Source organism: Hypomesus nipponensis, chromosome 14 (assembly GCF_054491055.1).
Source record: "Hypomesus nipponensis isolate SF chromosome 14, ASM5449105v1, whole genome shotgun sequence".
Lineage (NCBI taxonomy): Eukaryota > Metazoa > Chordata > Actinopteri > Osmeriformes > Osmeridae > Hypomesus > Hypomesus nipponensis.
Genome location: NC_140374.1, coordinates 7,461,825 through 7,473,899, shown reverse-complemented (window position 1 = coordinate 7,473,899; position 12,075 = coordinate 7,461,825). Strand labels below are relative to the sequence as shown.

At 41.3% G+C, this 12,075-nt stretch overlaps 1 protein-coding gene across 1 annotated transcript; it reads right to left on the bottom strand.

The window, feature by feature from the left end:
- Positions 1-6,052: 6,052 nt before the first annotated feature.
- LOC146258469 (uncharacterized) lies at positions 6,053-7,961 on the bottom strand. The gene is made up of 2 exons (XM_084671297.1): positions 6,779-7,961; positions 6,053-6,653 (listed from the first exon to the last, which is right to left on the bottom strand). The coding sequence occupies exons 1-2, from the start codon at positions 7,440-7,442 to the stop codon at positions 6,241-6,243; spliced, it is 1,077 nt and encodes a 358-aa protein (XP_084527423.1). The 5' UTR covers positions 7,443-7,961; the 3' UTR covers positions 6,053-6,240.
- Between the last annotated feature and the right edge of the window lie 4,114 nt (positions 7,962-12,075).

Here is a 12,075-nt window from a genome sequence, read left to right as displayed (position 1 = left end):
ACGTGGGTTGTGGTGGGGTTTTCGAGTCATTTCAAGGCACGGGCGACGTTCCTGGGGTCCGAGGGGTTCGGCCAGGGGGGGGTGGTTCTGATGACTGTCATTATTGTCAGCAATCGGGGCATGAATGAGTGCCCTGCCTTTAGGGGGAGGCGTGGAGGTTCCGCTAACGTTAGACCTACTGCATTGGCTGCGCAGGTCCCTGGTTGGTCCAAAGGTGTTCAAAACCCGGGTGTTTTGGGATCCTGCACTTCTGGTAGGGGGAGTATTCGCCGTTCATCACGGATGGATTCGTCTCCCTGGTGGGTGGTGGGGTGCAGGTTCCGGTCAAGATATTGAGGGACACTGGTGCGTCCGAGACATTCGTGTTGCAGTCGGTGTTGCCTTTTTCCCCGGTGTCTGATACCGGGACAAGGATACTGGTTCGTGGGATAGGCTGAACACTTTTGCGGTTCCTTTACACAGGTTGGTTCTCCAGTCGGACATAGTGAGAGGTGAGGTGGTGGTTGGGGTTCGGCCTTCTTTGCCCGTTGAGGGGGTGTCGGTGATATTGGTTAATAACCTGGCGGGTGCGCGTGTCTGGGGCGATGCTTCTCCGTGCTTGGTGGTGTGCCCTGACCCGGCTCTGTCGGGGACTCCCGATCACTGTGAACGATGTTTCCCCGAGGTGTTCTCTGCGTGTGTCGTGACACGCTCCATGTACTGCGGAGTTCCCTCTGGCCAGGATAAGGATGTTGTTTCTATCTTGCCCTCCATCCCGCAGTTGGTGGATCTACCCCATTCGGAGTTGCTCGAGGAGCAGCGGGTGGATCCGAAGCTTAAGGGGTTGTTTGATCTGGTGGTTCCTTTCGATGACCTGGAAAGTGTTAGGCAGGGTTATTTCCTGCGCAACAAGTTGCTAATGCGTAAATGGGTGCCGTCTGCTGATTGTTTTGTGGGGGAGGCTATATATCAGACTGTAGTACCAGTAGAGCAAATGTAGAGCCATTACTTGCATTACTAAGAGAAACAAGAACGGGGCTGAAGGATCTCCTTGTTTTATACCACGAGATATGTTAAATCTATGAGTTGTTCCCCACGGAAGTTTAACTGAACTATTGCTGTCACAATACAAAGTTTGTATTGCTCTTTTGAAGTATTGACCAAAACCCGAAAAAACTAACACATCAAATAAAAAACTATGCTTTACAGTATAAAATATGTCTATAAATAAAATGTAGCTGTTGTCTGTTATGTAATCCTTATAGTCAATCAAATCTAAAATCAAGCGAATATTGTTACTTATGTGCCTTCCTTGCATAAATCCAGACTGGCAGTCATCTATAATTGTGTCTAGACATGCCTTGAGTCTTTGTGTAAAAATGTGGGAGAATAATTTTGTATCATTATTAATTAGGGTTATAGGTCTCCAGTACAAGTTTGTCTTTATTAGGTTTAGGGATCAAGGTAATTATACCCTGACACATAGTAGGTGGAAGTTTGCCAACGTCTATAGCCTTTCTGAAGACGCATAGTAAAAATTCAGAAATGTGATCTTGAAATACCTTGAAAAAATCACTAGTGAGGCCATCATTACCTGGGGCTTTATTATCTTTCAGTTTACTAATAATCTTTTTTAATTCATAGAGTGACAGCGCTTGATCACAGATGTCTTTTTGAGTTTGGTCAATACCTCGTGCCTCATTTGTTATAGAGATGAACAAATTAGATGTGTTAAGACTGTCCTTTTGCTCTGAATATAATTTTTTATAAAATTCTTCCACAAAATTTGAGATTTCGGGGGGATGTTCAGATATCTGCTCTTCAATCTTAAGTTTATGTATATTATTAAGTCTGGCATTAGTTTTTTCTAAACCATGAAAATATTTAGTGTTCCTTTCACCATGTTCCATCCATCTCCGTCGAGGCCTGATAAAAACACCCCGTACTAAATATTGATATACATTTTCCAACTCAGATTGTAATTCGGTTAATTTATTTACATCTGATTGACACATACTGTCTTTTTCATAAATATAAATTTTCTTAAGTATTCTATCTTGTTCAAACCTTTTCTCTTTTGCTAATTCTTTACCCCTTTTAATTGCCATATTCCAAATCTGAAATGTTGTATATTCCTAGTGTTTACCATAAATGTTTTCTTCTTGAGCTTTCCTCCAATTTTCATTAAAAAATGTCCTCTGCCTAGCTCACAGACCTTGTGCACGCTTGCAACTAGCTGTACACGTCATACTTCAATTTATCATCAGTGTAGAAATGTGGCCTGTGCTTTCATCTGTTCATCTTACAAAACCAAACGTGTATTATTGGATATAACGTGATCTAATAAGACGTGTTAATAATGTAATAAATAAAAGCTCGAGAAGTGTGTCTAAAATATACTTTATTGAACATTTGCCTTTGAAAGGGGCATATTCATAGAACCATATAGGCTATAAGACGTTTCCATCAGATGTAAGTGGGGGTGAAACATATCACTGAGGACCTTCATTGTCCCACAAAAGCAGTCTGGCTTGATGACACGATCAAAAAAAGAATAATGGGTGTGTTTAACAAAAGCTTTCTGAAGGACTAATATTATTTAAATGTATAATTTCCTATTGTGGTTGACAGTTAAAGTATTAATCTTCGTCTTTGCTGCAGATAGACATGTCAACAATCTATTAAACTTGCTACAACAAGGCAGGCAACTCAAGCCATTTCTTCCTGTGCTCATTCAATATAAGTCTATGGCTCATTCAGCTCAATGTAAATCGGCCAATGTTAACTTTTGTGCTTGTGCCCTGTTAGTATCCGCGAACACATTTGCAGGCAACTTTTATCAACTCAAAATGTACCCCTAAGGTCCACAACAAAATATATATAAATACATTTGTCATTTTCTAGTCAGTTACATACACACGCATTCAGCCAGAAGCTAAAATGACCGGGTGCTACAACTAAATCACCACCCGGCTACACCAAAATAACTATTAAGCTTTCTTTGCCTAACCCGAGAACAACGACGGAGCTGTTAGTGTAAACAGTTTCTTTCATCCGATACAATGCATTGGAAATCATAATCATATCACGAAGAAAAAAAGCAACATATGTGATGAGTTCATGATCAAGAATAGCCCTATATTTAGCCCTATAGCCTATTTCTAAAAAAACATTGAAAGGAATACTATACAGTGACAGAATACATTTCCATTAAGTTTGCATCATGTGTCTGATTCTTATCGGACTTGTACCCCATTCTGCCCATAGATTCTGCAACTGCAATGCTTTAGCTCACACGCTCGTAACAATATAAATCTATGCTCGCGACTGGTTGTCGCAAAGTATGACGTATACAGCTAGTTGCAAGCGTGCACGAGGTCTCGGAGCTAGGGAAAAAAAGAGCCACTGTTTAAAGCTAGACCGGAAGGTAGGTAGGCCTATAGGGCTCTGTTCGAAAACTTAGACAGCTGTCTTAATCCTTGATGTCTTACTAGACAGGTGTCTAACGAGACAGCTCTCTTCGGGGTAAGGTATCTTAAAAACCGTTGTTTTCGAACAGCCTATTAAGACAGGATGTACGTCATAGCGCTGCGTGTACTTAAGCGCTCGCACTCGCGCTCTCTGTCAGACGGCAGTCACTTACCTTTCTGAGGTAAATACAGTACAGTAGTCGCTCACGATAGCTTCATACTATCCGTGATTATAGTAAAATGTCAATTATCACCGTACAATCATTTACACATTATGTGATATTTACAGTTATGTTCATTAATGTGCACTGTCCATGTCATGGATGGATGAATTCAAATAAATAACATATTCGATGAACAACTGTTTAACATTGTTTACATGTCATCAATTTCAGGGTGGTGTACGGTATGCCAGCCTGAACAGGGCAGTGCCCCTTCTCCGGCATTATTTTGCTGGGGAAGACACTCGCCCTGATTTCCGGCTCAGCAGAGCCTCCATCACCAGTCTGCTGCAGCTGCTCAACCAGGAGCGGTGTCATGGATGGGGGCCAACCATAGAGGTCCTGGTGTTTCTCTTTTGGCTGGCCAGCGGTACGTCTTACCTGGGCCCTCAGGCACTGGAATGTGCCCAAGAGGCTCATTTTCAATCTCTATATACTCAACAAATATTTATTGTCAGAAACTGTGAATTGCTCTATCAACAGGTGCGTCGTACCGCGTGGTGTCAAGGGCATTCGACATGCCCAGGACCACGGTGCACAACGTTGTCCATCGGGTCTGTGGCTGTGTAGTCGTGGCGATGCCAAGGGTCATCAGGTTGCCTTCCACTGCAGAGGGGCAGAGAGAAGTATCGGAGGGTTTTGCCCGACTGGCTAGGCATGGGGCTTTTGCCAGGGCCATGGGAGCCATTGACGGCTGCCATGTTCGTATCAAGTCCCCGGGAGAGCCCCATGGCCAGGATTATTTCAACAGGAAATTGTTCCATTCAATACAGCTGCAGGCGGTGTGTGACCATGCAGGGCGCTTCATCGATGTGTTTGTGGGTTATCCAGGTTCTGTCCACGACACCCGGGTCCTGAGGCACAGCCCCCTGTTCCAGTCTGCCGCGTACCCACCCCCTGATACCTTCTTGTTGGGTGATGGGGGGTACCCCTGTCTGCTGAGGCCCATTTCCCTCATCACGCCATACAAGAACCCACTCAGGGGAGTGGCACAACAGAGGTTGGTACATTAAAATATGTGATTTTAATTGCAATGTCACAGAGATTAAGTAGAGTAATTACATGTCATTAATGTTTTCCCCAACACTTGTAGGTTCAACGCGCATCATGCCAGAGCTCGTTCGGTCATTGAGCGGGCTTTTGGCATGATGAAGACCAGGTGGAGGTCCATCTTTTTCTGTGCCTTGGAGGTGGACGTCTCATTTGTGCCAGATGTCATTGTGTGTTGCACTATGCTTCACAATGTATGTCTGGGCAATGATGACGTCCTACCGGTGGATGAAGAGGACCCTGAGGAGCCCGTCGGGGCAGAGGACCATGGCGAAACAGCAAGTGGTGGTGCCCTGCGAGACAGCATTGCAGATCAGCTGTCCGCACTTCAGTGTCTCCCCTCTGGACACGATTATTGTTGATAAATTGATATAGTTCTTTGATTGATGCATTGTTATATAGTTCTTTGATTAATAAATTGTTATATAGTTATTTGATTAATACATTGTTATATAGTTATTTGATTGATGCATTGGTATATAGTTATTTGATTAATACATTGTTATATAGTTATTTGATTAATGCATTGTTATATAGTTATTTTATTAATACATTGTTATATAGTTATTTGAGTGTATATTGTAATTACATTAATTAAGTTATACCGTTCATGTCATTGCAGGAACACGAACAGGAGCCTGAAACACCACACTCACTCCACCCACCTTACTCACTACACTCACTCACAGAAAAATGACCAAGGAGGGTGGTCGCTCCCTGAGCCTGAGCCCTTCCGAGGTTTCTTCCTACATGGGAGTTTTTCCTCGTCACTGTTGCCCTTGTGCTTGCTTGGGGAGCTTTCCAATAAAATACACTTATTTTAACTTAACAGAACTATGTTGTCTCATCATTTACATGTACTTATAAAAAAAAACTAATGCTGTAAATGTTTAATTGGTAATGTTTATCATTTTTTATTTTTCGGCCAACCGCTCCAACACAGCCAGAAGTCTGTCTAATCGAACATCGGCCCTCTCCTGCCGCTCCACCTCTCTCCGCTGCCTTTCAATTTCCAAGGCCTCCGCCCTCTCCATCATTTCTCCCACGAAGGCCAAGCTTGCAAGGGCAAGCATTGCTCGCTGTAATTGAAAAATTAACTAAATGATGGAAGAGGTAATGTCTAAAGCACTAGATATGTTGTGTCTGTCAGCTGTGCTTCTAATGAAAGCAATGCTATTAAACTTTATGTAAATTCTACTTGTGAAAACTTTGGCTGGTGTCTTACAAATCTTGTTTTTGTTTTCTCTTGCAGTGAAACTGGACTGGAGATTAAATACATGCTGCTAGATTAAATAAATAATAATAGAAACAAATAATTTTGAGATGGCCGGTGTTTAATAATAAAACAAAGTATAATACACACATGATTGGACATTGCTATTTTTTTTATTAAGGTGACATATATTTTTTATACTGTCTTGCTACTATAACATTTTGTACTACTATCTTATCATTACATACTATATACATTATACATTATATCCTAAGGTAACCTATGCACTCGCTAGAGAGTGAATAACTCATGCAAAATAGTCCTGAATGTGTGGAGGATCCAATTTAAAAAATTTGGAGGTTTGATTACCATACAGGCAAGTGAGTGCATTTCGTAACAAAGCAGATACAATGTACAGTTTACCTACGCTACTCAACCCAATTTTTAAATTTTTCTTGAAGTCCATGAACTTAAAATAATTTGCGATGTCTCCAAACATCCACTCTACAGACACTCTCACTTCACTCATGCATTTGTTGAATGCCATCATCTGGGGAGTGAGATTTACATTTCTAAATGGGGCCTGGAGGTGGACACGCAGTGGATATGCAGGATCTCCATATAGGCACATTGGATGGCCGGCAGGGGACACTGCATGCTGTTCTAGTACAGGTAGCAAACCGGAGTCTGCTAAAAGCCCAGAATCATGTTTCCTTCCCTCTGCAATACAAAATAGGTATACATGTATTACATCAAACTCAGCATTAGGAGTAGGCCTAGACCTAAATGTGATTATTTTTTTCTGTAACACGTTGTCACATAAGTCCTAATTATGTATAACTCACCTACTGGACCATGTAGATTGGCAATTAAGCCATTTGGGATGGCCACTGCCTGGAATTTTAAGCTGTGTACTCTTTTGTGGCCATTGTACAGCACCCGTTGGTTCATTCCTGGTCTGGCGATAGGTCGTACTGTGCCGTCTATAAAGCCAAAGCAGTTGTCCAGTGGTGCGCCCATCTGTTGTATGCAGTCAGCATATGTTTGCAAAGCGACTGGATTTAAAATAGAGTCGTTCCACTCTGTAATTTTGCGATGGTGACTATCATATACTAAATCCAGCACGCAATTTGTTGCCATGCACAAGACTGGTACAGGTCGCTGCCCAAATCGCTGCATCATGTCGCTGTAACGGCATGGGTATGTCAGCCTCTTCAGTAGCATACAGAGCGCCTCTGTGCCAGCCACCACACTTCTCTGCTCGCAGACGAACTCGTTGGGTATGCCGAGGGCCTCCACCAGCAGTGGTATGTCCGTTTTTCTCACCCGGAACTCCGCAAGGCATTCATCGTCCTTCATTTCAACCAGATTAAAGGGTGTATATTCATTGTAAGGCAAATCTAAATTGCTGGACCTGTTCTCGTCATAGAGTAATGTAAACTCCTCATCCGTTATTAAATTGTCATCTAACGCAAATAACAAGTGCTCTCGGGCCATTTTAAGAGACATATTTACACTTTCAAATTAACTTTTAGTAGTTTTAGTTTCAAAATAACTTCTATTTAACGTCGGCTCAGGTGGACGAATACAGAAAAATGATTTCAGTTAGCTTCAGAAGTAGCCGTTGACTGTTACTGGTTGCTTAGTGATAGTCGATTACCACTACTACGGCAACCCGTTGGAATGTTTCGCAGACGCCGTAGCAGTCCCTCAACCGTCGCTGCTTAAAGTCCCTATTAACTCTATGGGTGAGACGCACACACATCCTTTCTGGAAATGGTGTGCTGACCAAGCCCCACCCATGGTCTTTAGTTCCTGTTTCATTTCGCTTCCAATCGCAGCTTGCCGAAACTATTGTTCGGCGGCGATTGTTGTTTTCAACTGGAATTGGCTGATAGCTGTGTTGGACGCAGCCACGGTCGGTAAGTCCTATTTTTACACATTATAAGCTAGAATCAATGATTGGGTTCGTGAAAGTACACTACTCTTGAATTATGGTGAAGGTTTGAGCACTTTGAGACCTTTAGATCGTGAGTTTGAAGTGACGAAAAACCGAACTCGAAAAGTAGCTAGCTTTTTCCCTCTGTGTAATTAGTGAATCATTTAGCATCTCGGTGAATTCATCAAAAATGTGATATAAAAACACAAAAAATGTGGAGGGAGGGCAGCGTTTAGGAGATTTGGGAATTGTGCTTTTAGCCAGATGCTCCGATTATTTTTGTGATTTGTGGAAAACGTGCAAGTGTAGTGAGACTGCGTCCCCGGGGTATTGTTTTGACTTAGCCACAGAGACAGACTCGGCTCGCTCACAGGCAGTGTGTAAACAATATTGTATTTCACTCAATTATACTCCTAAAACGTCAGGGAGGGCTGCTTTTTGTAGACAAGAGCCTGCTGAAGATAGCCAGTATATAGGATCTTTCAAGACAAGCCTATTTCATATGTCATTTGCCTGAGAAAGCGACCTACGTTAGCCAGGCTAGTTTAACTCAGTTAGCCTATTTAAAGGTCTCTGACAGTCAGAATCACTGTTTACAGGCAAAGGTCAAGCTGATCTTTTGTCAGATGTGCATATTGACCAGTTTAGAGCTAAATACTCTTGCCAGAGCCTGAATTGAACCCATGTTTAGAGTGACTTTGCATGGCCGGGTCTCCATCAGGTCAACACATTTGGATTCCAGTTAAAGTAATGCCACTGCATTTCACAGTCAAAACTGTAGTTTATGTCAAGTGTAGATGTAAAAAGCTTAATTTTTCACAACTGACATGGAACCTTTCTTCCATTTTACAGGTCTGGAGGGTCATGCAGAGGCCTTCTCAACAGAGTTCAACAGAGGATACTGAGAGAAAAACAGACCCCTTGCTGGACTACCCCCCTCTAGCTGGACAGCTTCTCCTCAGCCCTGACCCCAGGACAGCTTCATCTTGCTGGCCTGCCCTGACTGCCTGCCTGCAGGCCCTGCTTGCCCCTGCCTGCCAGCCCTCCAGAGACAAGAGACAAGTCACTCCACAGACACAGTTGCTCCCCTTACAAAAAATAAGTATACTTCAAGTTTATTTTGTAAGTATACTTAGTATAAAATGTATACTATTATCATGTTACTTAAAGTATACTAGCAGTGTATTTATTTATATACTATTTTTGTACTAAGTAAACTGAATTGGCCCACTTTTTAGGTCATTTAGTACACTTTAAAGTACACCTATAGAGTATTTCAAGGTTTAATTTTGAATACTGTAAAGTAGCCTGTGTAGTGCACTTTCAGTTCATCAAGTATACTTCCTAAAGTACATCAAAGTATACCTTGGAATACTCTTAAGTAACCTGTGTAGTGCACTTTCAGTTCATGAAGTATACTTCCTTAAGAGCCTCAAAGTATACTTTGCAATACTTTCAAGTGCACTCTCCATTAATGTAAGTACCTCAAGAAGTAAACTTAATAAATGTATTTTGACTATGAATTACTAATAAATTAAAATGTTTAGGGGACCCTCAGACACCTCAGATCTTGCGTCACATGGCGAGAATGGGGGCCCTCACAAAGTTACAGATTCTGAAAGAAGCTACTTACTGCACTGGCATCAAAATTTACTGAATTTAGCTGTTCTAATGAAACGTAACAATCATTTAACTCATGGTAACCAAATGTTCCCATTAATACTCCAATTGATCATTATTAGTATAAGAGTATAGGGCTTCAGAATGTTTTGGCAGTAATTAAAGTTACAACTTCAGTAACAAAAAAAGATTCAATGTGCAATGCATTATAGATTTTCATAGACATGAATAATTAGAATGAGATGGATCTAAAAAATGTAACCTGTAATGTACTTTAAGATTATTTCGACTGTTTTTGCTGTATAATAATAGAAAACGTACATCCTACTCCAGAAGAAATGTATACAATTTTCTGTTTCCAAGCATACTTCTTAAAAAGTATATCAAAAGTGAACTTTTTTCTAAGTATACTTCTTACAAAAGTTAACTATTTTCAAAGCATACTTAAAAGTATATCAAAAGTGAACTAAAAGTGTATCCATATTTTAGTATACTTATAGTATGCTTTAATATACTTATTTTTTGTAAGGGTCTGCAGACTGCTTTTTTGAGGACATTGATGAAAAAGGACAAACCAGCATTTTTACTTTGATGAAAGTCAACATGTTTAATCCTTTCCATTTCCCAGCATGCCAAGCTGCTGACGTTTTAGTGTCTTAAGTGATGAAACCAGTTCAAGTGATAGACTTGAAGTACTGCTTCTTGGATGATTTGTGCTCCACATCAGTTCATCTCACGCATTTGCCTTTGTTGTCATTGGTAAGTCTGCATCATGGACTTTTCTATACAGTGACAATTTGTGAAGAATATACATTTTTCAATGGTTCGCAATGTTAGGAGGAATCCGCCATTTTTGCTTGCAGCTGTATTTAGTATTCGTCCGTGAGGAGGAAACCTATTGTTATTGTAGGTTTTATTAGGATTCCTCCGTAACCTATTGTTAGTTTTATTGGGAAGGCAAGCACAAACCAATGTAATCTCACATATATGTTATTGTGAGAATGCTGTTAAGCATTCCTGACCGCACAGACATATAAAGGACATGTCTGGTTTCGGGAGAGTCTTGGGTCTCGGAAAATATCCTTATTTTTTGGATTGGATGTATAGTTTTGCGTCTAGGTTAACTTGTTTGAGGTGTGGATTCCAGCTAAATTTGTGATTCTCTCTGACCCAGCTTGTTAGCGATCACAGCTGCGCCATCACCGTGGCAACCAAACAGACACGCACCATGAAAGCAGAATTGGGTGACGTTATGGAAAATGCCAAAAGAGTTGTATTTCTGACCGCACAGACACATAAAGGATATCAATGGTTTCGGCAGAGTCTTGGGTCTCGGAATATATCCTCATTTTTTGGATTGGACGTACAGTTTTGCGTCTAGGATAACTTGTTTGAGGTGTGGATGCTAGGTAAATGTTTGTTTTTCTCTTATAATCGAGCTAGCACGATATGGCTCTCCATAAAACGGTTCGACTTTTTCTTCAACTACAGTATCGACCAAATTGGCCAAACAAGGTATGTACATTAAGCTTCAGTTTCACAGAAATCTGCAAAAATCGAGGCTCAAGACAGTCATAGCTGACCGTCACGAACAGCCAAACCAGGGCTGGGCTAAGTCACTTAGCCTAAGTGTTTGCTGCAGCTGGCGGTCCTACGAACAAACGCATCATAACTGGAAAGTTTTTACTTTTAATTGACGATATTGAACACAGATGTAAAGTTTCTTGTCTGTACTCTAAATATCTTCTCCGTTATCAATTTGAAGTAGTAGATCTACATACCACTTTGACACACTTGCAAGAAATGATCCGGCGGTTAGATGTAACATGGTCTTGTTATTTACTATAAAAAACTCACCAGGGTCGGGACAACGACAACATCGGCAACCCTGCACTATGGATTATTATTTTGATGTAATCTTAAATTAAGTGTCTGAACAGGACTGGGTGTGCAGGCACGCATTATAAGTTTCTCCTCGTCTTGAACCTGAAACCTAGATTAAAAATGTTGCCAGTCTGTTGCCAATGACCAACGGTTGCTACGTTTTTCCAGCAAGTTCAAGTCATTCCAGTGTTGTCCTTTTACCTTCAAATTCGTTCAACCCAGACTTCAGCAACAGTTTTTCTGCTAAATTTTCACATTTTCCTGCAGCTCATCTTTCTGAATTTTTCCCTTTTGTTTTGCATTTTTCTTCTCTTTTCTGCCTTCATCTTGCTCCAGGGGCCTGTTCCATAAAGGCCGCTCAAAAAGGTTAAACTTAAAGTCCTAAACCAGACTTAAGTTTAATTTGTCAAGTGGGGCTAAAGCGGTTCCATAAAGACCAATTTCAGCTCACGCAGTCATACTAATTCAAGTCAGATTTAAGTAGTCAAGCTAATTGCGCGTGCACCCTATTCTTAAACAGCCCGAAAGGTAAAACATGGATCGTAGAATCCACCACGGCAAAAGCAATGCACACGGCCACGTGACTTCTTCCAGAAAGAACGTTCCCTTTAAATCGTGTACAATGACAGTTCCCTCATCCACCGCTTCAATCAAAATAAAATGACACGCCATGTTTGACGTCGTGAACGATAGGCTACG